Below are 27,674 nucleotides of genomic sequence, written 5' to 3'. Positions count from 1 at the left end.
GCTCAACAGGCGTGTGGCTGACAAGGCAGGGAATGACATCGGAGGGGATACAGCGCTTATCACATTAAAAAGAAAGACCGTGAATGTATCAGTGACACATCTGTTGTTCTGCGCAATAAGGAAAGACTGTTCTTAGATACTTGGTTATGATGCGAATATGTTTTGGTATCCTGATTAGCATTGTCGACTGTCATGTGCATTGTGCCTGCGCGTGCCACTCGGCTGTGTATATATGTAGGAAGACGTTTCTGAATAAACCTTAGTTGCGAGTAGCGCCTGTCCTGTACATCAGCGTTCCTTTTTAGTCCTTCTCGATTTTCGCGCTAGCCAATTTTGAAGAAGTCGAATCTCTCGCTGCAACGATACCACTAGGACGAAGTGTAACACAATGCAACTCGGGCATTACGCCTCTTCGTGCACATTCTCGTCTCTCTTCATTAATTAATCGCACACTCATCGGCTGCACCAAAATGCATTCGCATTTCTTCACGATCCTCTTCGGGGAGGTGCGGCTTTTTTTTAACATACGTTACAGCTAGGGCCCAATGGAGCAATAAGGAGTACATGCGTAGATGTTATATAAACAAAAAAGGTAGCAAAATTGCATAAAGTACACACGTCTGATAAAATTTTAATGAAAAACCTTATTTTCAGCAAAAAAATTAAATAACTCCACTTCAGCTTCTGTCTTTAGACAGTCTGTAGACTGGGATTTGACAATGAGAAATAACACCAATTCGTCAACTTTTGTTTATAGACAATCTATACACTGGGATTAGACAAAAAACAAACTTCATCAGCTTAACTTTTGTCTATAGATTGTATATAGACTAACAATAGAAAAAAAGAACTATACCTTTTTTAAAACTTGTTTATAGACAATCTATAGAACGCAATTAAACAAAAATGACCCGCCATTTATAAACTTTTGTATATAGATTGTCAAAAGATTTTCTTTAGGCAAAATACTAAATCTACATAAAGACGAACTCATCTACAAGAAGTCTACAGACACTCTATAGACTGTCTAAACCCATTTTTGTAAGGGTATACCGACTATGCCACTGAGGCACATGCACGAAGCGCCACAAACGTTCCTTATATATCTCAGACATTCGCTCTCGCATGGTGCACTCTGATGGCGGGGTTACGCGAGGCCGGGCAGTGCCGCCGTTTGTGAGAGGTGAAGTGAAATAATGCGTCATGACATGTACTAGCGCCGATAGGAAAGGATTCGCGACGCCGCAGTTAAAGCATGACCTTCGAGATTGCGAGTAATCCCAGAGCTCGTGGTTAAAGCGTCTCGATACCAGCGAGGGACACTGCATGAGCACGCTGGCATCGGGGAATCGTCCTAGATGCGATTACGTTCTTTGCCTTTCGCTTCGTGTTAGCGTGTGACGGCTCGTTGTCGGAGTAGTGCGGCTTCCACATGCACCAACGGTGTTTTCCGCCACTGGCTGCTTCGAATGTGATAGCACCGACTAATAAAACTGCTGGAATAAGCGCTGCAGGAAGGCAACGATGTCTACGAACGCCTTGGTGGAGCGAGGCAGAGGCCAGCGGGACGTGGAACGCCTGCGCGCGTTCGCGGCTCAAGCTACGAACCTCTGCCTCTCGGGTTGCTGAAGCGCAGTGTGGTAGTGTATGCATGAGCACATTCGTAGATTACCCTAATACTTGGGAGCGCACGCCGTGCCGTTTGTATACTTAAATGAAGACGCTTTGAAGAAGTGCATAACGAGTACCATTGTTTAATATGTGCTTCTTGATGTCATATTTGCGCGGGAATCACGATACGCTGTGTCCAGGTATATCTTACAGCTTCAGCTACACAACGGGTAAATCATGATCATGGGCGTTAGTCGTCGCGATGGAGATGTGCCACTAGGTGTCAACTTGGGTGCATCCACGTCAAACGGTGCTATAGCTACCAAACACCAATAGACATTGTACACGCTCTCATATATCACTACACAAAAAGCACTACTTCTGTGAAGAAACGTTTCACTTTCGTGTTATACCGATTCCTATGACGGAGGGATCAGTCATGTATTTTAAAATCACCGCACTAGGTGGCCGCGTTACTACGTGGTGGTTCTGATGTTCCCTGTTTTTGGGGCGCAGGTGATGGAACGGTGGATCGCAGAGTACGGCAAAGTGTTTGGCTACTACAGCGGTGAGATGCCCTTCATAGTGGTCTCGGACCCGGATATGATCAAGCAGTGCCTCGTCAAGGAGTTTCCCACCTTCCACGACCGGGCACCATTCGTGCTCTCCGTGGAACCTTTCACCAGCTGCATGCTGCAACTCACAGGCACGCACTATTTCACCAGCTGTCGCGCCAAGCCGGATTAACTGGCGATCTGCTAAGCAACAGAGGCGATGCGTGCCTCACTAGCTCCGTCGCAAGAGCGAACATTTGTACCATTAGCGAATACTACTTAGACAAAGTTTGTCGATAACGCACTTACGGTATACTTACTGGAAGTGCGTCATCAATGCACTTGCTGTGAAGTCACAGCTGTAGCAAGCAGGATGTGTTAATAGAAAAAAGTCACAGTTTCGCCGCAACGGCGAAGCAATGAATGTGATAGCAATAAATTGGAATGTAACACGAAGAACGGAAAACAGCTCGAAATTGCCAGCGCGTCGCTCGAGCCGAAATGAACTTCAGAATTGCTGTCAGTTGGGCTTGTTGGTTCATGATCTTGAGGGTTGAATCGCGCAAACGAGACAGGGACTAAAAGAAGAGACGACAACACACAGAGCGCAAACTACCAACAAAAGTTTATTTCCTGAGCACACAGTTTTTATGCACCACTCTTGCGCCACTAGGTGAGTACAACAATCAACTTCTTAGAAACGCGAGCTCCCGAATGCGTCAGCACGCCGTCTGTTAACTTATCTGGCAAAGAGCTCGCGTTTCTAAGAAGTTGATTGTTGCACTCACCTAGTGGCGCAAGAGTGGTGCTTAAAAACTGTGTGCTGTGTAAATAAACTGTGTTAATAAACTTTTGTTGGTAGTTTGCGCTCTGTGTGTTGTCGTCTCTTCTTTTAGTCCCTGTCTCGTTCGCGCTATTCAACCCTCAAGATCGAGCCGAAAGGACGCACGAAAAGAACGCACACAGGTCAAGCGCGAACTAATGCGTCACAGCTCGACACTTGAAGCGCACTGCTCAAACATAAAGATGACGCGCGAGACGAACGAACAGGTACATACAGGACGAGCGCGAACTAATTGTCACAGTTGTTACTTATTTCTGTTGGAACAGCGCGCTCGTTTCGCAAACGTGACCTTTGTACACTCTGTGACTTCAGCGCGGGCATCGGGGGAAAAGCACAAGACATAACACCCCCCGCTCCACCCCACCGGCCGCCCCCTTCTTTCCTCGAGATAAGCGCACGAAGGCGACCACGCCCTGTAGGGCGAAGAGCAACGGCGTTCGCAGGAGCGGGGCGACGATCTTTAAAGCGCGCCACGCGCGCAAATCGCGCCATCTATGTGGTTAATAAGAAAGCATGCTGAAGTAAATGGTGTCCATAAATTGCTTGCCGTTAGCAGGGCGAAAGACGGTACTGTTCGTGGCCTAGCCGTCTACGCCGCGCGCTGCGAAGCGTGAGGTCGCCCGGTCGATTCCGCGCGTCGGAAAGTTTTTTGAATCATTTTTCGATGTGGCTTTTATATATATATATATATATATATATATATATATATATATATATATACGGTGCATGACGGCGGCAACGGGGACCGCAAAAATCAGCCGAAACTGTCCATATAATTGCTATCGCAATAAAAAGCTACTCGGTCTCTTCGTCTGACAGCACTACATTGACTAGCTAAATGAAGAAGCGGCGAATGGCGGCCTTGCGGAACGATAACTTTGCGGTTGGTGTTCGGTGGCAGAACAAGACTTTAACTGCTAAAAATGACAAATAGAACAAAACGATTTTTAAAAAGGGACGAGAAACATCTTTTTTCAGCGATTTTCGGTTGTGCCTCCGGCCTCCGGTAGCAGCTGCAGTACGTCATGACAACCCGCGCGCGTGCGGCCGCAGCAGCCGCGGGGTGCCTGTTCATTACTGTCGGCGCTCCTTGCTTGCAATAGGTGGATAGCATAACGGCGCGTCGTCTGCTACAGCACTTCCGGTTCACGGAACCTTCAAGGCTCGGCTTTTCGCTGCTTCAGGTTGTGTGCGGTTCAGTGTAATCAGAGAGGAGGCAAGATAACTGGTAACAACCGCGTCGCAGAAAGTACGTGTTTTCTCCCCGATTACACTGAACCGCACACACCTTGAAACAGTGAAGAGCTGGGCATCGAACCGGAAGACGTCATTTTGCTCTCCACCTACTGTTGTACGTCTGATTTCGGGGAAACTTATCGCTCTGTATGACACATGATTTCCCGCAGTCTGTATTCGGTTTTAAAGCGTTCGTCGCGGCGGAAGGAAATGCCTAGCTACTGCTGCGCTGAAGGCTATCTTAACAGCATCGTCGGTCGCGAAACACCGTTGCATACATTTCCTATGGATGACAAGCTGCGTACGCTTTGGATGCGTGCTGCTCAGCCATCACGGCAAACATGGACTCGCTTAAAAATTGACTTCATTTGCTAGCTCGGACCACTTCACCGCTTCACTTAGCTGCGTCTGAAAAAAAACGAGCAAAAGCACGGGACGGTGGCGCAATCTAGCCTTAAAGGGACACTAAAGAGCAAAACGATTTTTCTCGCATTAGTAAAGTAGTCTTCCACGAAACCAAAAACACCACGCTTTCTGCGAGAAGACGCTTAATAAGCGAGAAAACGTGCAAAAAAGAAAAATACAGCTGGCGACGCCACCTTGGAATTCCCGCACCATTTGCCGTGACGTCACATATTTTTGACGGTGCCTGCTTGGGCCTACGTAGTTCCTAATCGGTTAAATCGAAGTACATTATCCTCTGAGGTGGCCAGAGACTTGACATAACGAGTTTGCGGAAATTTCGTCGATCCAGTGGCGCCGAAACACGTTAAATGCTCTTTGAAACCTTTTACGTCACGAATTACAAAGTTCGGCGCGAAATTTAAAAACGAAACTTTGAACTTTGCTTTCTCCTCTAATAATAAACCGATGGTGGTGAAATAAACTACACAAGAGTTCTCCGAGCACAATTTATCAATCTATACCAATTCATTGTTTCTCTTTAGTGTCCCTTTAATGCACGCAAACGAGACTTGCTTTCAAAATATTCCGTGCTGTCCATCGTCACGAAGTCAACCGATCTCGATTAAATCAACCTGTAAATGGCTTGTGGTAGCGTGGATATGACAGTAGCTGCCGTATGCACAGAGCTATGAAACGGCTGAGAAATTCCACACATGCGCGAGCAAGAACGAACTGCGCAGCGCTCGAACGCCGACCGCATAGGTAAACACAAAGCAGCGAACTACGATGTTCAGCAGTAATAACTACCTATCTGCCTCAACGAAGCTGATGCAACCACGCATTGTACTTTTTCTGTAACATTATTTATCTACTGCTGCCTCTGCACGTTGGACCATGTTGCTGGCCCGGACTGCCTGACAGGCACGTCCGCGGCCTACTGCTCCTCTTCATCGCTTGACGCAGCAGGCTCATAACCGTAAGCAGTTATATTCCTTGGAAAGTTGAAATTGTCTGCATCATCATTGGTGAATTCATTGCTGGTAGAGGGACCACGACGCGAATGCATACTGTGCAGTTATGCGACGGCACGCGCTTCGAAATGCCGCGGCCCGCTGTCCGACGAGGCCGTCGTGACGTCACGCCTTCCAACTCGGGTCGGCGCGTGGCTTGGCGCACGCTAACAATAACGTCAAAAATAAGACAACCCGCTGAAAAGTTCGCTAAGTGAAGACTTTCTAACAGCGGAGCTGTTTAGCAAATCGTTCCTTGTGAGTCGATCGTCAAAACTATCCTCTTAACGGATATATGTGCCACTGTGTCGCTACTTGAGCACGAGTACAGAGAGAGAGAGAAAGAAAGAAAGAGAGAAACAAACAGAGAGACGGAAAGAAAGATATCAAGGAAGAGAAAAATTCTTGCCGAAAAAAAAGTTATTCACGAGGCGGGATTCGAACCCACATACCCTAGATGCGAAGGCGAGCGTCCTAACACTCGGCTATCCAGGCACGCTAGCACAGCGTAGCCATAGCCCTGTATAGTATGGTGTAGCAAAGGGGTGAGAAAGTGAAGTGAGCGTGAGGAGGAGAGATGTGATAGTGAGGAGGATGGAAAGGGGCAGGGGAGAGAGCAAAGCATAGCACAGAAAGAAAGAAAGAGAGAGAAAGCAATGCAGAAAGAAAAAGAAATAGAGAGAACATCAACGAAAGAGAAAGAAAGAAGTAGAGATAGAAAAGAACATAAAGAAGAAGGAAGCAAGCATCGCGTCGTCTAGCGGCCAGATACCGCACCACCTCGCCAAACCGCGCATGCGCCGTAGCTAAGGCACGCCCACCGACGGAGACATCGCGCGCAACCTGCGCTCTATAGCGCACAGCCTGGCTGCGTATTCTCGAAGAGGAAGCCGCGTATCGTGAAGCTAGACGTGTCGGTCGACGGGGAGTACGAGTGGCGACGGATCCGTGCTTCGCTGTGCCAAGCTTTGCGCGACTTTGTGCAAACTGCCCGCAATTTTTTTTCTATGTAATCGTACACTAAGAATGCATTTCGAGCATTTTCGCTAAATATTCATATTTTCCTTCAGTGTCCTTTTAAGAAGCAGTTTTCTCGCGTGAAGCATAACAGCGGTGAACTTAAGACATTTATATTTGCCCTTTCCTTACATTTCTTATCGTTAATTTTCTTAATTTTCGTGCTGGATAGTTAACCTTTTTGATGCAATATTATATGCAGGTAAAGGCTAAACTATTCAACCTGTGCCCAGAAAAACGAAACTCGCATCGTACAATGGTAGCCGCGCCAGCATGGTCGTCCAGAATACGATCTTTAGATCTAACGTGTTGGCATTTTGATAGATGGGTGAACGTATATCTGAGCACAACTACTGGTGGTCGAGTGCGTTCGAGAATAGCCTCCGCAGTTGCGGTCAGGCACGTAATCTGATTAGAACAATCGAAAACATTCGAGCATGTTCCGGTACGTTCAGGCACGCCCAGCGATAACACGTGTAACTTGTGTTCGTGAAATTGGTGTGTGAGGATCAAAGTTAGAAATTGGGCTAGTTGGTTGTACATGTTGGAGGGGAATTGCGCTACAGTTAACTGAGACTTAACAAAGCTAGAGGACGGACGAACGTAATGAACACGACAAGCGCAAACTATCAACTGAATTTATTCAAGAGAACGTTGCAAGGCGAAAAATCTATGAAAGGGGACAACAGTGAATCTACGAAGAGAGAGGGCGTTACAATCTTCTGAACAGTAGAGTCACTAGAAAAATTTCAGAGTATCGCATCTGTTTTCCGCGTGCCGCCGCCGACGCGACTGGCACTCGCATCACGCGACCTCTCGCCGCCATATCCCTTCCAAGCGCTTTGGGTGCAGGCGCGTTCAATGCAGAGCGTGGCCGGACATTTAGCAGTACCACGGTACCCAGATATACTTCGTTGCTTTTTTAAAAGCGTCTTGCAGACAGGGGCGTAAGCAGACATTTTTTTCGGGGAGGGGGGGGGGCACCTCCTTGATCTGAAGTGGGGGCCTGGCAGGCAGATGTGGTCGAGTGTCATTTCGTGCTATGTATGCCACGGAAAAACAAATTTCGGGGGGGGGGGGAGGGGGCACGGGCCCAGTGTGTCACTCCCTGGCTACGCCACTGCATGCGGATGCCAGAAGAGAGTAGCTCACCAGCAATCGAACGTTACTGGTGAGCTACTCTGGGAATCTCGTTTATTTTTGCATGCCGTGTGGAAGAAATTAATATGAAAGAGCGCCGTTTTACGTGGCTGCATAGTTGGCCGGAATGAATTCGCCCCCCTCGAATAACACTCCTTCCTGCAGTGAACTACACTAACTTTGCTGGAAAAGATCTTATGCGACAGGATACTTCACCTTTTCGGTTCGCTATGGTCAGCGATATTGAAAACTACATACCTTTCTATTTGCTCGGCTGTTTATATCGATCTGTTGAACAGATTACGCATGCTATCCGAGTTATGGGCGTGTCACCCACGAGAGCGAAATCGAAGTTTTAATAAAATAATAACTGTTTACTGGTATACCTTGAAGGCAATTGTGGCATGATCATTTGCCATTGCGCAAAACAGAAGCGTGGAGCTCTGTTGATAAACTTGGTATAAGGCAATGTATCAGGCGTATTTTTAAATTTGTCGCAAAAAAACATGGATGATCCCTCTGTCATAGACATCGGTGTAACACGAAAGTGAAACGTGTCTTCACAGACGTAGTTGAGCGTTTGTTGCGCATTCTTTCACCCCAGGGCGATGGAATGAATGCTACAGCAGCAAATTGTATTGCCACGCGAAGAACGGTAAGCAGCTCGAAACTTGCAACGCGCTGCTCAAGCAGAAAGGACGCACGGAACGAACATACACAGGATGAGAGCGAACTAACTGTCGCATTTGTAACTTATTTTTGCGTGAGCCCCGCGCTCCTTTCGCAAACGCAGCCGCTGCAGTAGGCCAAGTGACCTTCGTGCTCTCAACGCGAGACGTACAAACCACCGCGATCACGAGATAAGCGACGTCACAAGCGACCACGCCCTGTAGACGCGGGCGCTCGTCGCAACAGCGACGACCTTTCAAGCGCGCTCTTCTACGCTCTTCGAGCCCGTCGCGCCATCTCGCTAGTGATAACTAAAACACTGTAACACAGATCTCTGAGTACAGCCACCCGCAAATGGTGTATATAAATAGCTCGCCGTTAGTATTGCGAAGAACGTCCGGTCCGTGGCCGAATCGTTTCGCGCTGCGCGCTGCGGAACGAGCGGTCGTGAGTTCGATTCCCGGTGACGGAACTTTTAGGGGCGAAGCTCCTTAAGGCGGCACCCGTTCGTCCCTCGTAGTCGTAGTAGTGCGTAACCAGTCGTAACGCTAGTACCAGATCTTGACCTTCAAGGTGGTGCCGGTGGGAGATTTTTCCTGTGCGTTGTTGATAGTGATGCAGAACTATCGGTAAATTGACTATCGATAATTTTTTTGGAACTATCGATAGTGTAATTAAACTATTGATAGCACTACTATCGACAAACTATCGATAGTCAAGTCGGTAGTACCATCAGTAATATTACTAGCGATATTACTGGCACGCGTGTTTATTGCTTTGTTTTGATGTATTCGGGTTTCACCAACAACGAATGTTCCGAGCGTTTGACGCAGACCGCGCCGCAATGTTTGAGAAGCTTCGCCATTGTTTGAGATCATTTTGTTAAGATTGCGCGCTGGACGCGAATAGTCAAGTTCATTCGAGAGCCTACGCGAGCACCAGCGATAACGCTGGAAGGTTCGATGCACCGTGGTTCGATGATTGATGTATAAAAGACGAAGCGTTCTACCGATCATCAGATTATTCGACAGCCGGCGACTGTTCTCGCCGCTATCAGTGTGCACCGTATATCGCTTGTATGTTGAGTTGATTTTCTGGGCACAAGTTCGCCCAAATAAGGAGCTTCGTATTTCCCAGTCTTTCTGCAGCATTCTTCACCCTCACAGCCACGTGACAAACTATCCATAGTGGTGCGAATAATTATGATGTTGCTGGCTGGCCATATTGCCAAAATATTTGCGATAGCCTACTAACAGCTTCGCTTAATTTATGCGCAATATTTGGCGAGAGAAATAAATTATAACCGCAGGGAAAATGGCGGAATATATCCATTAATAAATTCATATTCAAAAGCAACCAGCTACACCTTACGATTAACAAACTTGGTTCTTATTTTGGAATCATTAAATGCAATATAAATTTGAAGCCGCGCAGTTCCACTACATGTAACTGCTTCCTTTCCGCTACAGCTGAACAGTTTCACTTTATGATCATGTGTCAGCGAAGCACTCTGGTGAAGAACACAAGCATGTCAACTTTCTTGCCCTTCAGCCTGCTCCTCCGGCTGCCCTGTGTACCACGCGCGCGGGAAACCAAGTTCATGCTGCAATGAGCTCGCGCTGTTGATTTTATACTATTGATAGTACTTACTATCGATAGCGCTATCGATAGTATTTTTTACCATCGATAGTTCGATAGTGACTCCGCTATCGATAGTATCGATAGTGCCATCGATAGTTCTGCATCACTAGTTGTTGAACAATAAAAATTCGCAGCGTGCGCGTTAACTAAAAGCCGAATTCTTCTGTCTCTCATTCCCCATTAGCAGCCATTGGCATGTTCCAGTAGGAAACGTTAGGAGAAGTGTAAGTGTTAGCTAAAAGCCGACTTCTTCTGTCTCTCATTCCCATTAGCAGCCATTGTTTACCTCCAAGGTAGTGCCTGGTGAGATTTCTCGTGTGCGTGATTAAACAATAAAAATTTTGTTCAAAACGCCGTTGATTGATGAAATAAACCAACGAAAGACGCCAGATGTTTTCTAAAGCAAAACGATAAAACGCCCGATGTTTCTAGAGCAAAACGAAATTACGCCAGCTGCTTAACGAAAGACGCCAGATGTTTTCTAAAGCAATGGTTTTCTAAACAATGAAAATTCACAGCGTACATGTAAAATTAAAGTGAGCTGCAAGTCGTCATAACTCATCGAACCTTTAGTATAAACGCGCCCGATCTCATGTCGGTGATGATGTACTGGGCAGAATTCACGGAAGATTCACGGTTTACCGATGAACCTCCGCAGCTTCGCCCACTCATCATTCACTTCGTGCATATACTGTGATTTTTTCTTCTGGTTTTTTTCTTTGCCCACTGTTGGTCTTTATATTTTGCAGTGTCATATCCGTGACGGAAATACGCCAGCGGAGCCGTGGTGGACCCCGGCATAAAACACTTTCGTGTTAAAAAATGCTGCTAATGCTGCATTGCGCCGAGCGTACCCTTAAAATACTGTATTGTGGGTGAGAAATGGTCACTGCAAAAAAAAGGCAAATCTCACGCATTGAGGGTGTCGATTTTATGCGAGCCCTAGGTCTATATACATACTGTGTTGCAGCAACATGTGCTTTAAAAATTCCGGGATATGCTATTTCTGATCAAAAGAACATAAAGCACCGTGCCGAGGAAGTTTTAATCAGAGTGCATTATGGAAAAAAAGTGCAGCAGTGCAGATACCGAACCCCAGCTGTTCACGCGCTGGCAACGAAAAAAAAACTGTTTGTCGGAACACAGCAAAATATTTGTAAATTCATTGCAACGTTGGGAATATTAAGGAGACAAGAAATAGGAAATGAAACAATTAAGTAGTGATGTCAATCATTTTTGATGGCCTATTTTCTACGTATCGCAAGATAAGATGCACCTTACCTACCACACGCCGATTCGCCCGTGCGTTCGGCTGCTGGCGTTCCGAATCAAGACATAAATACGCCGCGCACAACTTCCAATTACCGTACACACACAACTTCTATTACACATATCAACCAGTTGAACAGCAAGCATGGTGCGCAAGCAAGCTATGCGTCGGCGATCAATCGAAGGACGCCATGTTGAATGTTCTCGATGTTCGATAACATTCTCGAGTGCAGTGAACCTGAACACCAACTGCAAAGCTAGCGCAAACAGTCAAGATTCACCAAATGTTGAAGTAAATTACATCTCGCACGATGTCACTGCGCTAATGCAACTATGTTTACAGCTCCGGCCCTGGCGAACACACCCGGGCGTGACACGAAAAGAGACCGACGAAGCCATGAAGAGAGTTCGCGAGCACATGGCAACATTCGCCGTACGTTTCATTAGTTACACCGCTAACCGCGCAGTCGATCCATACCTGTCGATGACTCGAAATCACTTCTAATATCCTCTTCAAGAAACACACACACATACTGCCGTTCCGCCGAGCGTAACACGGCACCGAGGCTAAAAGATCAGTCCCTTCTCAACACATGCTAGCAACGCGCCGGGCAGTCTGGAAGGAAAATGGCCGCCGCAGCTCAATGTTGCCTGCGTGCAGCCTACCTTTGCGCTACTCTGATTTTCCAGTGACTCTACTGAACAGGTATCTTGCGCCACACGTGCCTGGTGTGGGCGACGTCAATGATGCTTGTTTCTTCTGATGAAGACGATTTCTTGTGGGGTTGGTAGAATGGAGAATGAAGTGACGCATGCGCTTTGCTGGTTAGTTATATGGTAGGCCTCCCATATTTCTCTGATCTTCTTGTTCTTTGATTTGGCTAATACTGCAGTTTCTTCGAACTTTGGGCTGCATCCGCATTCTCTGCAGTGCATTGACAGGTTGCCCGTTATTGCCGTTTGTTGACATGCGTAGCAGTGCTCTTTCAGCCGTTCGTTCAGACACCGACCCGATTGTCCCACGTATGCCCTGCCACAAGTCAGTGGGATAGAATACACGGTGCCAACTTCGCATTCTACATATTTTTGGCATGACGAGTTCGGCATTCTTCTATTTTCATGTCCTGGTCGTTTACTCTTTTGCACATGCTTTTCAGCTTGACCGGGGCAGAAAAAACAACGTCCAGCTCATGCCTGGCTCCTATCTTTTTCAATTTGTGGGATGCCTTGTGCACGTAAGGGACAACCACCGGTTTTTTGTCCTCCTTCGTTCGGTCTGCGCTTTTCTTTCGCTTCAATTCTTGCAACATGCTCTCTCCTACGGAGACCAGCACACTGTCCGGGTAACCACTTCCTTGTAGGCGCTGCACTTGCAGGTTGAAACATTCACTGCATCTGTGTGCGCAGGATTTTTTGATTGCTTGGACCATGCATGCGTAAGTGATCGCCCTCTTCACTAGTTTCTTGTGTGCAGAGTCAAAGCGAAGAATGCCTTTTTCGCTTCTCGTTCTGTACATGTAGCACATATGGCTCTCTTCTTGCCTTATGTTCTGGTCTAAGTATTGTAGGGTACTTTCGATGGGGACTTCATGGGTGAACTGCAGGCCCTCATGCGCTTCCGTAAACATCTTGACCACTCTTTCCACGGCGGGTTTCCACGACGTTTCAAGGAACCAACGTCGTGAAATGTAGGGCAGGAGCGCGGCGTAACCCGCGGCGGGCCGACGGAGAGGCCGAACGACGGGAGGGCGCGCGGAGTGACGACGCAGAGACCAAGCTTCGGCGAGACGGACGGGAGACTGCTCTCCCGCGTTTATTGCAGGCGGTTTTTTATTGCAGGCGGTTATTGGTGCGCGAGGCACGGGTCACGTGACCGGCATGGCCACGCCGGATTGGTGGTAGCACAGAGGCATGGCAGAGACCCAGCTCCCCCCAGTAGCATGAACAGAAAGCACAAGAGCACTGGTGTCTCAGCATGGCACCAGGGGTCGCACGACACAACATCGTCCCGCCCTGGGAAGAATTGCATCCTTATACAATTGTAACTGTGGTACATCAGGAAACACTAAAAAAATGGCACCTGCAATACGCAGAAGTTCAGTCTAGGAGAACACACACAACCTAGGTTACAGAAAATTCATTTCACCGACACCTAACAAGTGCCAGCTTCCACTGTTCCTGAACATTCACACACGTGCGCACACACGCGCAGTGGGCTGGGGGCTTACGTGTCCCCTGTGGGCGACGTGACCCAGGCCCTGCAGGAAAACTGCGCGCTGCGGCTATCGGGAGCAGACTTCGACGACCCATTCGCATCACTTCCCTCCCCCGTGTTAGAATTCGGTGCATTGACTGTAGGTGAGGAGGAATATTCAGGACTTTCCTCCTGAAATCCCAACGGGTGATACTGGGTCGCAAGCAATTGAAGCTGCGCTTCAGTAGATGTAGTAGAGTCGCACTGGACAGCAGGGCCACCGCGAATGGCCTGCGCAGGGAACACCTGGTTGCTCATGCGCAATCTTGAATGCGGCCGCCGACCGCGGCCGTCGTCGTCCTGGAGCCGTCGCAGCTCGCTGGCGTCCTGCCGCCGTAGCGCCGGAGGCAGCCGACACAGCTTGGCAGACAGGGGCACGATGTGCTGCCGCCTCTTGGCCCGGTGGACGTAGTCCTTGACACGACGTCCCACGGCTCCGCTATGCAGGTGCTCGAACCCCGGAGGTACACCTGCAGGAAGCTGCGAGGAAACTGGTGTAGCCGGACGACACGTCAACGTTGCGCCGTCGATCAGGAGTCCCAACTGCTGGATGGCGTCGAGCCCCAGCAGTGAAGTGCCGTGTGCTGTCACGTAGAAGGTGACAAAGGCGCGCTTGCCATGGTGCTGCAAGTCCGTGCGGAAATAGCCCAGGACCGGTATGTGATGCTTCGAAAAATTTTTCAAGCGAACTGACGCTGGCAGCAGGCGATGCTTCGAAGCGAAAAGCGCGTTGAAGTCCCTTTTCGTCATCAATGATGCCGTCGCTCCGGTGTCCACTAGCAATGACATGTGGCTATGTCCTCCGACGACAACAGGGATGCGCAAGTCCCTTGGGCTAGACGGCGAAGCTTGAACGGACAGGACTGTGGCAGTGCCGGAGTCAGCGTCTCGGACGGGGGCAACTTCTTGCACCGACGCTTGCCGTTTACGGCAGACTGCCGCGAAATGCCCCTTGATGCGGCAAAATTGGCAAGTTTTGTTTTTTGCCGGACAATTTCTGGAATTCGCCAAATGCCCTGACTTGCCGCAGCGAAAACAAGGGCCAACTAGAGGCTTGGAAGCAGGCTGACCATCTTGGCCGCGAACGCCGTCCTGGAGGCGCGCTGACGAGCCCGCGTAGCCATCTTGGACGCGGCCACCCGAGTTGGGGGGGAAGCCGCCGCCATGTTGAGTCACATGCGGGGCCGCCGAGGAAGCCGACCCGCCATTTTGTGAAGCTGCTGCGTAGCCACGTGCGACGCGCTGGACGCTACCGCCGTCCCCGGCGAGCGAGCCGAGTAGCCGTTCATTCTCTCCGAATGCCGCGTTGGCTTTGTTGAGCGCCTCCAAGTCGCGTCCAACTTCGGCTTTCTGCAGCGTAAGGGCTTCCCCGTACGACAGTAGTTTGGCCCGTACATGTGCGTTGGCGACTCCGTGAATTACTTGGTCCCGCACTCTGTCGTCGTAAGTGGCGCCAAACTTGCATGACAGGGCCTTTTCTTTCAGCGCGGTGACGAAGTCGAGAAACGTTTCGCCGGGCAGTTGTTTGCGGCTCGTGAACAGGTGCCGCTCGGCTAGCACGTTCGTTGACTCGGCGAAAAGCCCGTCCAGGAATTGTAGCAACGTGTCGTACTCCGTCGTCGCCGCATCTGTCGACACCGTGCCCGAGTCCGCCGCCGTCGGTGTACTGGCCGTGTGCGTAGCGTTTGGGCCGCCTTGTGCTTCGAGCTGCTCCTGCGCCGCTAAGTATTTGCGCTGGCCCTCGATACCGAGCACGCTGATAAGTGCTGACGCGCGTCTTTCGTCCTCCCAGCCGCTTCCGCCGGCCGCCTTCAAGTGTACCTGGAAAATCTTTTTCCATAAATGCCAAGGAATGGAAGGCTTGCCGGGAACGTTGAGGAACGGAGGAAGGTTTGCAAAATGGGCCGCCATGTGTGCAGGAGGTAGGCAGTAGGCTCATGCAGGAAGGTGGCGTCGTAGAGGGAGCCGGAGCGGGAACAAAGCAAAGTCAGGTCGACGCGCTTGTAGCGTGCAGGAAGCAGCACCGACGCGCAGCAGAAAAATGTGACCCGTAGCGTAGTGTCACGTACGTCGTGCTCTTCCTGGCGTCGCCTGTCGTAGTAGCGTAGCGGTTCAACTACCTCGTCGCCATGTGTTGTGTAGGGCAGGAGCGCGGCGTAACCCGCGGCGGGCCGACGGAGAGGCCGAACGACGGGAGGGCGCGCGGAGTGACGACGCAGAGACCAAGCTTCGGCGAGACGGACGGGAGACTGCTCTCCCGCGTTTATTGCAGGCGGTTATTGGTGCGCGAGGCACGGGTCACGTGACCGGCATGGCCACGCCGGATTGGTGGTAGCACAGAGGCATGGCAGAGACCCAGCTCCCCCCAGTAGCATGAACAGAAAGCACAAGAGCACTGGTGTCTCAGCATGGCACCAGGGGTCGCACGACACAACACTTCAGGTATGTCGACGACTACCTCGTGTGTGTAAACCAGCCAATAGACGCACCCGCCGTGGAACATGAACGAACAGCACCTCCACCAGATGTCACGTGGTCGTGACGTCTACGAAGGCAGCAGTCAGCACGTCGAGATGAAACTTTTTATTAGGCCGAACTTGTGGCCGAGAAACTGAAAGCTACAGCAATACACTGATAGCGGCGAACAGAGCGTCGACCGTCGATCAACTGACAAACGGTGAAGCGCGTCGGCATTTATACATGCTATCGCTGGTTGTCACGCAAGTTCTAGAATAAGCTCGAGTGTGCGCGTCTTGCGCGCAGTCTTAACAAAACAACCTCCTACAATCGCGAAGCTTCTCGAACACACTTCGCGGACAGCCTCGGCCGTTGATAACCGTCCTTGCTGGTCAAACCCAAGAACATCAAAATAAAACAAGATGTGGGCGTGGCAATATAATTTACGGAATGATTTACATGCCATGCTCATTGTCCGATCGCGGCCGTTTTCCTAGCTTGATGTATACCAAAATTGGTATTGCGTGACGCGACTGTATGACGAACATGAATAACAGGTGGTAACATGAAAACCGTGACGTGATGTCATGTATGGCATGACTTACATGCTATACTCGTGGTGCACTCGCGGCCGTTTCTCTCGTTTGATATACACCAAAATTGGTATTGCGCGATGTGACTGTGTGACGAACATAAATGACGGGTCCTAACATGCGAATTATGTTATGCATGTTCTGTACGGTATGATTTACATGACACTGTTATGGTGCGCTTCCGGCCGTTTAATAACTGGATATATACCAAAATTTGTATGGCATGACAGGAGTGCGTGATGAACATAAATGACCGGTCATGCAATGTATATACCAGAATATACGTTTCATTGCCATGGTATATACCACATTGTGCGTGCACGCGTGCATGGCAAACATGCGCTATATGGTGTACTAGATGCCATGGCATGAATGATTTCATTTGGCTCAAAAATAAACAAAGCGATGTATGCAGCTCTTTGCTGGCTGCTTCGCATTACATCGATTGCGACAGTGCGTGGGATCTGCCGGATTTTTTGCACCGTAACCGGCACCGAAGCGTAAAATCACACGAGGCGGGCATTATTCACTGATTTTTACATGCTAATAATATTTGCTGGAGTTTAACGTCCCAAAACCACGATATGATTATGAGGGATGCCGTACACTCTTAATCAAATCTTGGCTAAAGCACGCCCTGCAGGCGGGACGCTTCAAAATTCAGAAGAACTCCCGGCTACAGCAGGTCTTGGGAAAGGAGTCAGCCGTGGCAAGGGTATATAAAAAACGTGCACCCTGCACCGCCGCCGTGTAGACGGCCTGCAGTATTAGTGGCGCCTGGGTGTCGGCCGCGTAAAAGAGAATCCTGGCTACAGCCCCGCGTATGCTCCCGCGTGATAACTTGTAGGCGCAAGAGTCAGTGTATACGCATGCGCCGGCAGCGTCAGCCGCAAAGGCGAGCAGTGTAGCGCAGAGGTTTACGCATGGAGCTAACTACGCATCGCTTTTTGCGTACGCTCTCCGTTGTACTGCGCGTCTGCCGTTGCGCAGAGAAAAGAAAGGAAAGAGGTAAAAACGAGATAATAATAATATCCGGGATATAACGTCCCGAAACTACGATATGGTTATGAGAGACGCCGTAGTGGAGAGCTCCGCAAATTTCGACCTCCTGGGGTTCTTTAATGTGCACCTAAACCTAAGTACACGAGGCTGAAACATTTTCGCCTTCATCGAAAATGCAGCCGCCGCGGCCGGGATTCGATCCCGCGACCTTTGGGCCAGCAGTCACGCGCCATAACCACTAGACCACCGTGGCGGGGCGTTAAAACGAGAGTTCGAAGATATTGTGCGAAGGGGAGAGGGTTGCTTTTTTAGCACGATATGAGTTAGCTTAGCGCATTCTACGTCAGCAGCGGATGTTTGATAAGTTGGAGTGGTTCATTGAGCGTGCCGCGTGAGCCAGCACTCGGCCGCCGTGGAAAAATACAGTTATTTAAATATTAAGGGGTGTTGCCAGGACTAAGCGACATCCCCCTGCACGTGCGATGGCTACCCACAAGCTGCTGACGCAGGATTACCCGACGCTTACGCGACATTTTAGTCTAGCTGGTGCGCTTACCGCGGACACAGCCTCGAGCATCATACCCGCCTGGGTGAGTTGTTTTTTCTTCACATGTATGTTCGTGCTGTTAGCGGTCACATAGTTGTATGCTTGCGCTAATATGCCGGGCGTTCAAAATTAAGCTTTATGGCTTTATAAAAATTCAACACTGGGAGATACATGAAAACCAGTTTTGCAGATAAGTTACGTATCTAGAGAAACACAAAGTGAGACAATAATTATCGCTGTCAGCCGCCCAATTAACTAAGATTGAATAATGAACTTTTTAACCAGTGCAGCAAGCGGGCATGTTTGTATTGAAAAGTTGGAGGCAGTCGCGTTTCTACGCAGTTCCCCTTGGAAGAATTCTACTTGCATGCCTGTGCCCCGAGATATCCTGCTGCAAAGTTTAATTGCGGTTTGCATGATTACGCATGCAAGACAGTGAGCACTGGCGCAAAGCTCCTCCCCGATTGCCGCGGCAGTCGCGCGCGGCGTTTAATCTGACAACGAGTCGAAGGCTTAGGCAAAGATGATAACGGTTACCCTTTTTCTACCGGCTGGCGATAGCAAGCAATGACTGCTCGTCACATCAGGGCGGAACATTGCGCCGATCCTCACCGCCTTGCATGCGTAATCATGCAAACCGCAATTAAACATTGCAGCGGGATATCTCGGGCCACAGGCATTCTAGAAGAATTCTTCCAAGGGGAACTGCGCAGAAACGCGACTGCCTCCAGCTTTTCAACATAAACATGCCCACTTGGTGCACTCATTAAAAAGTTCATTATTCAATCTTAGTTAATTGGGCGGCTGACAGTGATAATTATTCTCACTTTGTGTCCCCCTAGATACATAACATCTTTGCAAAGGTGGTTTTCACGTTCCTCCCAGTGCTGAATTTTAACAAAACCATAAAGCTTAACTTGAACACCCGGTATATGAACGACGGTATTGAACTGTCAGAATATTCTTTTGGCGGTTTTTAATAGTATCTGGGGTTTAACGTCCCAAAACCACGATATGATTATGAGAGACGCCGTAGTGGAGGGCTCCGGAAATTTCGACCACCTGGGGTTCTTTAACGTGCACCTAAATCTAAGTACACGGGCCTCAAACATTTTCGCCTCCACCGAAAATGCAGCCGCCGCGGCCGGGATTCGATCCCGCGACCCTCGGGTCAGCAGTCGAGCGCCATAACCACTAGACCACCGTGACGGGGCTTTTGCCGGTTTTTGAAGTACTCAATACGAGTAGGCGCACGAGTACTTATAAAAGTACTTATCTTCATAAGAATGGAAGCTTGAGCGAGTTGGTATGCGTTCATCTTTGTGGAACAGCGCTCACGAGACGACGACGAAGAAAGAAGGCACAGGACAGGCGCTGACTCGCAACTAAAGTTTATTAGGAAAGACACGCATATATATAGGTGATGTGCAACAACAAAACAACAACTAAAAAACACCAAAAGCGAAAAAGACCCAAACAAGTCTCAGGCAAGTAAAAGCAAACAAAGCAGGTATCATACTCTGCAGGTGCTGCAAAGGTATGAAAATTCTGAGTCACTCAGCGAAATCGATGGCATGCTAACCCACATATCTTCTTTTCTTCTAATGTGTAACGCCTCGATCACTTCCCTTGCTACCTGTTCTTTATGATGCGATAAAATCATTGTGTCACAGAAGAAGGGTGCGCAGCCGCATTGCTTTGTTTCTGTCTTCGTGAACACGAACGATCATTGACAGAAACAAAGCCATTTTCTCTCGCCGCTCATTGCCACGAATGCGGCTTTTGCACGTTGACTGTTTCTCTCATGCTGATACATGTTAGGCATAGCAGGTACTGTTGAACTATGAAGCTGGTATGGTCCGTCAAGTAATTATCAAACAAAATGATTCCGCTGAACGATACATTTATGAGAAACGCGGTCTGTCCATGCTTTAACTGCCGCTACTAAAAAAAGAAAAAAAGAAGAATGCAAATTTTTATACGCAGGTCGAGTCACACTGAATGCTTATACTTTCCTAGGTAGAGATGAGGGTTAATCTTGATAACCATCATAGGGGAACTGAGCGCTAAAACGCTCCTATGCGATGTAATAGGTTAACTTAAAAAAAACCCCAAAGTGATTAAAATGAGGCAGTTTTAGAATACGGTACCCAGTGCTTCGTTTGCACAATTTCTCGTGTTTGTTGTCACTTCCCATCTGTCGAAGACTAGAGACTGGAATGCACGCTACTTTCCGAATACTGTATAGGATACAAGCCCAGCCAACGCTACGTCCGCGTGCACAATTCTAAAACTCAATTAGCCCAAAATCAACCGCTAAACGGCGTGCCATTTGACGTCAAGGAAGTCTGCATTAGGGATGCCGCAAACTGACTGCTTTCGTGCTTCCTGTGTATGCCACACACACACACACACACAAATACACAAAAATAGTAATGAGGACGCTGGATAGGATGAATGGGGGATTAGTGAAGAAACCTTCGTCTGCAAGTGGACATAAAATACTAATTCTAAAAAGATCTTTTTAGAATGAATACTTACCAACTAGCTCAGCTCTCTGTTGTTCTAAGGACATAAAATAGGCCGGTAATGATGAAAAAAGTCGCCCGCATCTTCCCACGGGCGGAACTCGAGTAAATGCGTCGCAGAGTTGTGGGGGTATCGCGTGAATTTTGCGTAATTGGGTATGGTTTGGGAATGCCTAATTGTTACACGATGCGCACACCAAGTACGACTTGAACGGCTCCAGCGTGCACGAAGTTTCAGGTCTGCCGCTGGCTTCAAACGCTTGCGTTTAGCCTTGTCTTCTTCGTTGCTTGCTGTTGTTGACGCCGACGACGGTGAGGGTGGGGTAACGTTGCCTTCAACGAGTGGTGGGACGCTGATTGAAGATGCTGTTGCTTCCATCGCATCTACTCGAGTCAAGCAAAGCGTCAAGTCAAGCGAAAGCCAAGTAAAGACGTCCTTGACTGAATTCCGAACGCGCGCTCCGCCGCTTATATACACACCGCCCGCGTTCGAGGGAAAGGAGGGAGGGAGGAGGAGGAGAGGGAGGGAAAGGAGGGAGGGAGAGGAGAGGCTTGCTGCCGGCACGAGACGAGCCGAGCATGCGCAGTAGGGGTGGGGACGGCGCCGCCGACGCCGCAGGTGCGACTAAGAAATGCTCCGTATTTAAAACAAAAGGCTTCCTTGGACAAATGCGCGAATTATTTGCCTTGAAATGTACATATGTAACCTAATGTTCTACTATCAGTAACGGCATGCTGCTGAAATCAAGCTCAGGTGGTAGAGCTTCCACGAGGTGTTCTAGATTCCGCAAAACCGTTCAGCCTTTGCCAGTGTGCCAGTGCCAAGTGCGCACGCTGGCAGATGCACCTCGTGATAACATCGCTGCATTGGCTTAAAACGTTCAACAAATCGTTAAACATCCTCATGTTCGACAAATGGCCACTCTACGTTAGCTTTTGTTGCAACGCCAGCGTTTGCCGAAGTGGACGCAGGGCAGAACTTGCATGCTTCTTCTCTCTTGCCTTGTTCCCTCTCTGCCCCTTTCCCCTCCTTTCATGATATAAGTTTCAAGCGCACAATAAAAGCTTGTCTTCTGCCTGGTGACACCGACCTCTTCATGTCTCCGGCGGCGTCTCTGCTGCCAACGTAACAGTGGCGACGAGTAGAAGCCACCCACGGAAAACGCCTATGCCGACGCTGGCCCTGCGTCGCTGGCCTTTCAACGCTGGCTATACGACAGGAGCTCTGGAACGCTAACTGTGCGCGGGACCCAGCGACAGCCATGGCACATGGGCTCCCGGATTTGGACCAAGAAACAGATAAGTGGAACGCTTATCTGGTAAAAGTTGAAGCGTATTTTGAAGCCAATGAAGATACCGATAAAGCTAAGAAGAGGGCATTGTTGATCGCTGCGCTGGGGTCTAAGACGATAGAAGTCTTATGTGGAAGAGTGGCGCCGCGTCAGCCGAACGCTCTCAGCTACAACGAGGTGGTATCAACGCTGAATGACTTTTATGCTCCAACACCTAACGAGATCTCAGAGAGCTTCAAGTTTTTCCACCGTAAGCAAGGAGGAGGGAAGTCCGTGAAAGCGTTCATTGTTGAAATTAGAAAGATTGCCCAGAACTGCAATTTTTCGTCTATGTTAGACAGAACGTTGAGAGACAGGATCGTATGTGGCGTTCGCTCAAAAAGTTTGCAAAAGCAGTTGCTGGTGAAAAGCGACTTGACTCTTAAAGAAGCAGAAGCCCTTTCTTTGGCTGCGGAAAGCGCAGAAGACGGTTCGCAACAGATAGATAAGCACAATGATACTTCAACTGTTCTGAAAGTTAGCCAACGGCGCGCGTCCGATACCGTAAGGAATGAGCAAAAGAATGACCTGCGACAATGCAAATGCTGCGGCAAGTACGGTCATAAAGCTTCTACATGCTTTCAAAAGAGCCGTCGATGCTACAGTTGTGGTCGGCAAGGGCACCTGGCTGCATGTGTAAAAAGACGGGCGGCACCGGAAAAGCGCTGGCATTAACTACAGAAAATTCAGAAAAAAGTGATGACAGTCACTCTAGCACATTGCAAATCTGGTCCGTCATTGGTACTGAGCCTCTGGTTCCACCCATAAGGAAGTTCATCGTGTGGAATGGTGTCACCATAAAGATGGACGTGGATACAGGCTCTCCTGTCTGCATAGTTCCTAAAGCAACGTATGAAGCACATCGCGACCATTGGCCCCAGCTGCGGAATACTCACTTAAAACTTTCATGTTACTTAGGGAAACTGCCTGTGTTAGGCACATTGGCAATGAAGGCTCATTATATGTCAGCGGAGGTCCACTGTAACCTTACTGTGTTGGATTGTGAAGGTCCCAGCCTGTATGGACGGGACTTATTGCAGAAGCTTGCAGCAGAAGGAACGCCGGTTCTGCACGTCACTACGCCACCGAGCGGGGCAAGCCAACAGAAGCCAGCAGGAACTGATGCTATATTCGCAGAATTGCAGACGTGTTCACGGAAGGTTTTGGTCTAGTCAAGGGTCACCAGCTAGGCTTTACATCAAGGACACCGCAGTCCCGAAATTTTGTAAGTCAAGGAAAGTTCCTTTTGCACTGCTGGATAACGTATCCGCTGAGCTGGATAGATTGGTAGAATGTGCCATAATATTACTGGTACAGTATGCAGAATGGGCAACACCAATAGTACCGGTATTGAAGAGCAACAGCGCCATGCGCATTTGTGGAGATTTTAAGGTAACGTTAAACCCCGTGTGTGAAATGGAGCAATACCCTTTGCCACTCATAGACGACATCTTCGTGAACTTGCGAGGCGGAGGAAAATTCAGTATCCTGGATCTACGAGATGCTTACAATCAGATTGCCCTGGACGAGGAACTCGCGAAAGCTGGCTGTCATAAACACACATAAAGGGTTGTTTTGTTCCAACTGGTTGCCTTTCGGAATTGCTTCAGCACCGGCAATATTCCAGAGAACGATTGATTCCATACTGCAAGGAATACACGGGGTGCAAGCGTACTTGGACGACGTTTTAATCGCGGAGACTGCTGATAAGCCCGACGTAAGGCTTCGACAGGTTTTGCAAAGATTCAGAGAACACGGCATTAAACTTCGCGCTGACAAGTGCAAGGACAAACGAGGCCTTGGTGGTTTATCTAGGTCACCAAATCGACGCCGCAGGATTGCACCCAACAGAAAAGAACGTGGAGGCCGTCAGACTTGCTCCAGCCCCCCGGAATGTTACTGAGCTGCGATCATTTTTGGGCATGCTGACCTTCTACAACAAGTTTTTACCGAACCTGTCGACTCTACTGGCACTCCTGTACCGACTTTTGGAAAAAACAAGCCGATGGTCATGGGGAGCAATAGAGAAGCATGCATTTGAAAAAGCTAAAGAGGCATTGTGACCACTCCAGTACTGACTCTTTTGATCCATCTAAACAGCTATTTTTAGAATGCGATGCTTCACCCTATGGTGTAGGAGCCGCTCTCTTTCATCGAGTGGATGGGCAGTATAGACCGATAGGGTTTCGGTCACGAACCTTGACCTCGGCCGAGAAGAATTACTCTCAGATTGAGCGAGAAGCACTGGCTTTGGTCTACGGCGTCACACGGTTTCGCGACTATCTAATTGGAAGAGAGTTCACTCTAATGACCGATCACCAGCCCTTGCTGGGTCTCTTGAGGACGGACAAGCCAACCCCTACCATGGCAGCAGCTCGGATACAGAGATGGGCTATCACGCTAGGCACCCATAGGTACTGTTTGCAGCATAAACCTGGGAGACTTTTGTACAACGCCGATGCACTAAGCCGTTTACCCATACCCTAACAGCGTGCATCGGAACTGGAGGACTTCACGCCAGTCGTCCTATCCCTAGATCAGCAGGACATCGCTGCTGTGCCAACTAAAGCACTAAAGCAAGCACTAACGGCGACAGACGACCTCATCTCCCAAGTATGCAAATACACCCACAGTGGTTGGCCACGGGGCGTTAAAGGAGACGGCGAGCTCTCAGAATATTATAGGAAGCGGTATGAGCTGTCGGTGGAAAATGACCTGTTGTACTGGGGTCATCGCGTGGTGGCACCTACGGCCGCCCGCAAGAAGTTTCTCATGCTACTGCATGACTCCCCTCAAGGAGTGTCATCAATAAAGGCTAGAGCAAGATCGATATTTTTGTGGCCTGGGTTGGACCAGGACATCCAACCCGTAGCCGCCAACTGTAATAACTGCGTTCGAGCACTGCCTGTGCCACCAGCACAAACTCCTGTAAACTGGCCGGAGATGGGCGAAAGGTGGTCGCGGCTCCATATTGACTATGCGGGGCCTCTGCGTGGCAAGGTAGTATTAATTGTGGTGGATTCCCATAGCAAATGGATTGAGGCTGTGCCGGTAACACATGCCAATTCAGGAAGTACCGTCGAGACCTTGAGAACAATGTTTGCCCAGTTTGGAAAACCACGTTCGGTGGTGTCAGATAATGGGACGCCTTTCACGGGCTTCGAATTCCGTCAGTTCATGGAGCGCAATGGCATTGTACCTATTAGAGCATCCCCACATCACCCACAGAGCAATGGGCTTGCTGAGCGGACTGTGCGGACTGCTACGGATGGATTAAAGAGGATTGGAAACGCCGAGCTGACGACTTCCCCGGCCCGCGTGCTTTGTAACTATAGAAACACTCCTTCGGAAACGCTTTTTGGCTAACGGTTGCGCACAAGGCTGGACTTGTCTTTTCCTGCCAGGAACTACCACAGTGTCTCGACTAAGCCGACGGAAGACACCGACTGGAATATCGCTCCCTTTCAATCCGTCTATGTGCTAAACTATGGAACAGGCGAGAAATGGACGCCGGGAAGGGTCGGGGCCACGACCGGTGCTCGACTTTTGGAAGTGGAGACTGTGGCAGGGATTGTCCGTCGCCATATGAACCAAGTACGAAGGCGCAACAAAGAATTGTTTTTGGAGAGCAAGGACACTCGGGAATCGGCGCTACCTGACAACAAAGCGACGACCGAAGACACCAAGGACGCGTCTGCAGAAGCATAACTACTACGACGGTCAACGAGAACAAAAAAAAAAGCCGCACCTCCCCGAAGGGGATCGTGAGGAAATGCGAATGCATTTGGGTGCACCCGATGAATGTGCGATTAATTAATCAAGAGAGACGAGAGTGCGCACGTAGAGGCGTAATGCTCGAGTTGCATTGTGTTACACTTCGTCCTAGTGGTATCGTTGCCGCGAGAGATTTGACTTCACCGACTTCCATCGCTATCAAGACAAAGCGCGCGGTCCCTGCATGATATATATAGGTCCGAGCGCGGAGAGGAGGAGCGCCCGAGCTCTCTCTCCGCCGAGCGAGTCCGCGATGCGAGCGCCCCTGTTCTTTCGTATAGCTTTTTCATGCCACCCGTGCGTGCTTTATTTTATTTTTCTTGAACAAGCGCCTAGCGCGCAGCCCTCATTAGGGCTTCAAGATCAATGTAGCCCCCCCCCCCCCTTAATCCACCGCCTTCCATGACAGCACGTGCTGTGGTGCCTGTTCACCCTCTGTGATGGAGGACAACCCGCCCCCGGGCTTTCCCCCGGGCTACACCTTGAGCGGCAACACCAGCCACTCCAAGGCCTACGACCTTCTTTTGAAGAAGGCAGCAGGCCTCGTGCGACAGGAGGATGCACAACGGGCCAGCCCACCTCGTCTCTCAGCCACCACCACCACAGCAAAATGTCGCACGAGGAAACAGAGAGACGCCACCAGCCTCCTGCGCAAGGGGGAGGCTCCGAGCACTCCCAGGCGTACTCGAAGGGCGACGAAAACCTCGGCCTTCCCGCGGCGCACACCACGGGCGAAAACAGGCAAGGCAGAGAACGGCACGAACCTCCCTGCTTCCATCGACGTCCCCCCTCAATACGAAGCAACCCAGCAGACGGCCGCCGCCATTTTCTCGCCGCAAACATCGTCTGCCACCGCCATTGAAGGAGCCCCCGCCATGCCTCCACTTCCCAAGAATGGCAAGGAATGCAACCAAGGAGAGACGGAGCTGGAGGAAAATCTGTCTTCCCTCCCTCGCTGAGAGAGCTACAGGAACACCTGTCACGAGTTCCCCTCCTCGTGCTCGCACGTCACCCTGGCGTTCTCCTCTCCCGCCGTCTCAACCGCGGAGAGCAGCCCGACCGGTTCCCCACCTGCCCCCTCCGCAGCAACTGCCTCCCCACCTGAACAAGCTCGAGAGGCTGCGGCCACCGCAAACAGCCCGGGAGCCCTTTCCCCTCCTGCCCCCAACCCTGATGTCATGGCGTCAGCGAAGAAGGGAAGCAAACAGCTGACACAACAAGCAGCACAAACACAAGCGAGCGGCGAGGCCCCCCCAAAAAGGAGCCAGCCCCTCACTCGCCCAAGCTTTGTATTGGGCACCCTAACTACTGAAACGGAGGCAGCAGCCTTTCCCCTGCTCCCCCCTACCGGTGCCCCCCCTGGCACCCCTCTGTGCGCCCCACTTGTTTCAGCTCCACAGAGTGCCCTTGCAATACCGAAAACGATAGCAAGTACTCAGAATGCTGCTGCGCCTCACCGCCCCGCACCCCGGGCCAACGCCCGCGGCCCTGTGGAGACGGTCCTGTACCGGCCCAGGAACAGGAGAACAAACTTTCGCTCCTCCGCACAGGAGGCCATCTCCTCGTTCCTGGCCACAGTAGACGGTGTGGTTCGCGTCCGTGTCAATTTCCGACGCAACGTAGTCGCCGCAGACACGCCCACCGGCTCTCCACTTGACCCGCTGCTCAGCATCAGCGACATATGCGGCATCGCTGTGCGTGCGAGGCAAGCCGCAAACAACACGTGCAGCGGCATCATATTCGGTGTTGACACGGCACTCGGAGAGGAAGAGATCCGGGAGAACATCTCATC

At 49.9% G+C, this 27,674-nt stretch overlaps 1 protein-coding gene across 2 annotated transcripts in view; it reads left to right on the top strand.

Annotated features, from left to right (window-relative positions):
* LOC119389244 (cytochrome P450 3A7) overlaps positions 1-27,674 on the top strand; it is a 366,480-nt gene that overhangs the window by 156,914 nt on the left and 181,892 nt on the right. For both annotated transcript variants that reach the window (XM_037656451.2, XM_049413487.1), the window contains exon 3: positions 2,128-2,317. In XM_037656451.2, coding sequence (XP_037512379.1) covers positions 2,128-2,317 — 190 coding nt within the window. The remainder of the gene's footprint in view (positions 1-2,127; positions 2,318-27,674) is intronic.

Source organism: Rhipicephalus sanguineus, chromosome 1 (assembly GCF_013339695.2).
Source record: "Rhipicephalus sanguineus isolate Rsan-2018 chromosome 1, BIME_Rsan_1.4, whole genome shotgun sequence".
In the NCBI taxonomy this organism is placed as follows: domain Eukaryota; kingdom Metazoa; phylum Arthropoda; class Arachnida; order Ixodida; family Ixodidae; genus Rhipicephalus; species Rhipicephalus sanguineus.
This window is presented reverse-complemented; position numbering and strand designations above follow the sequence as displayed.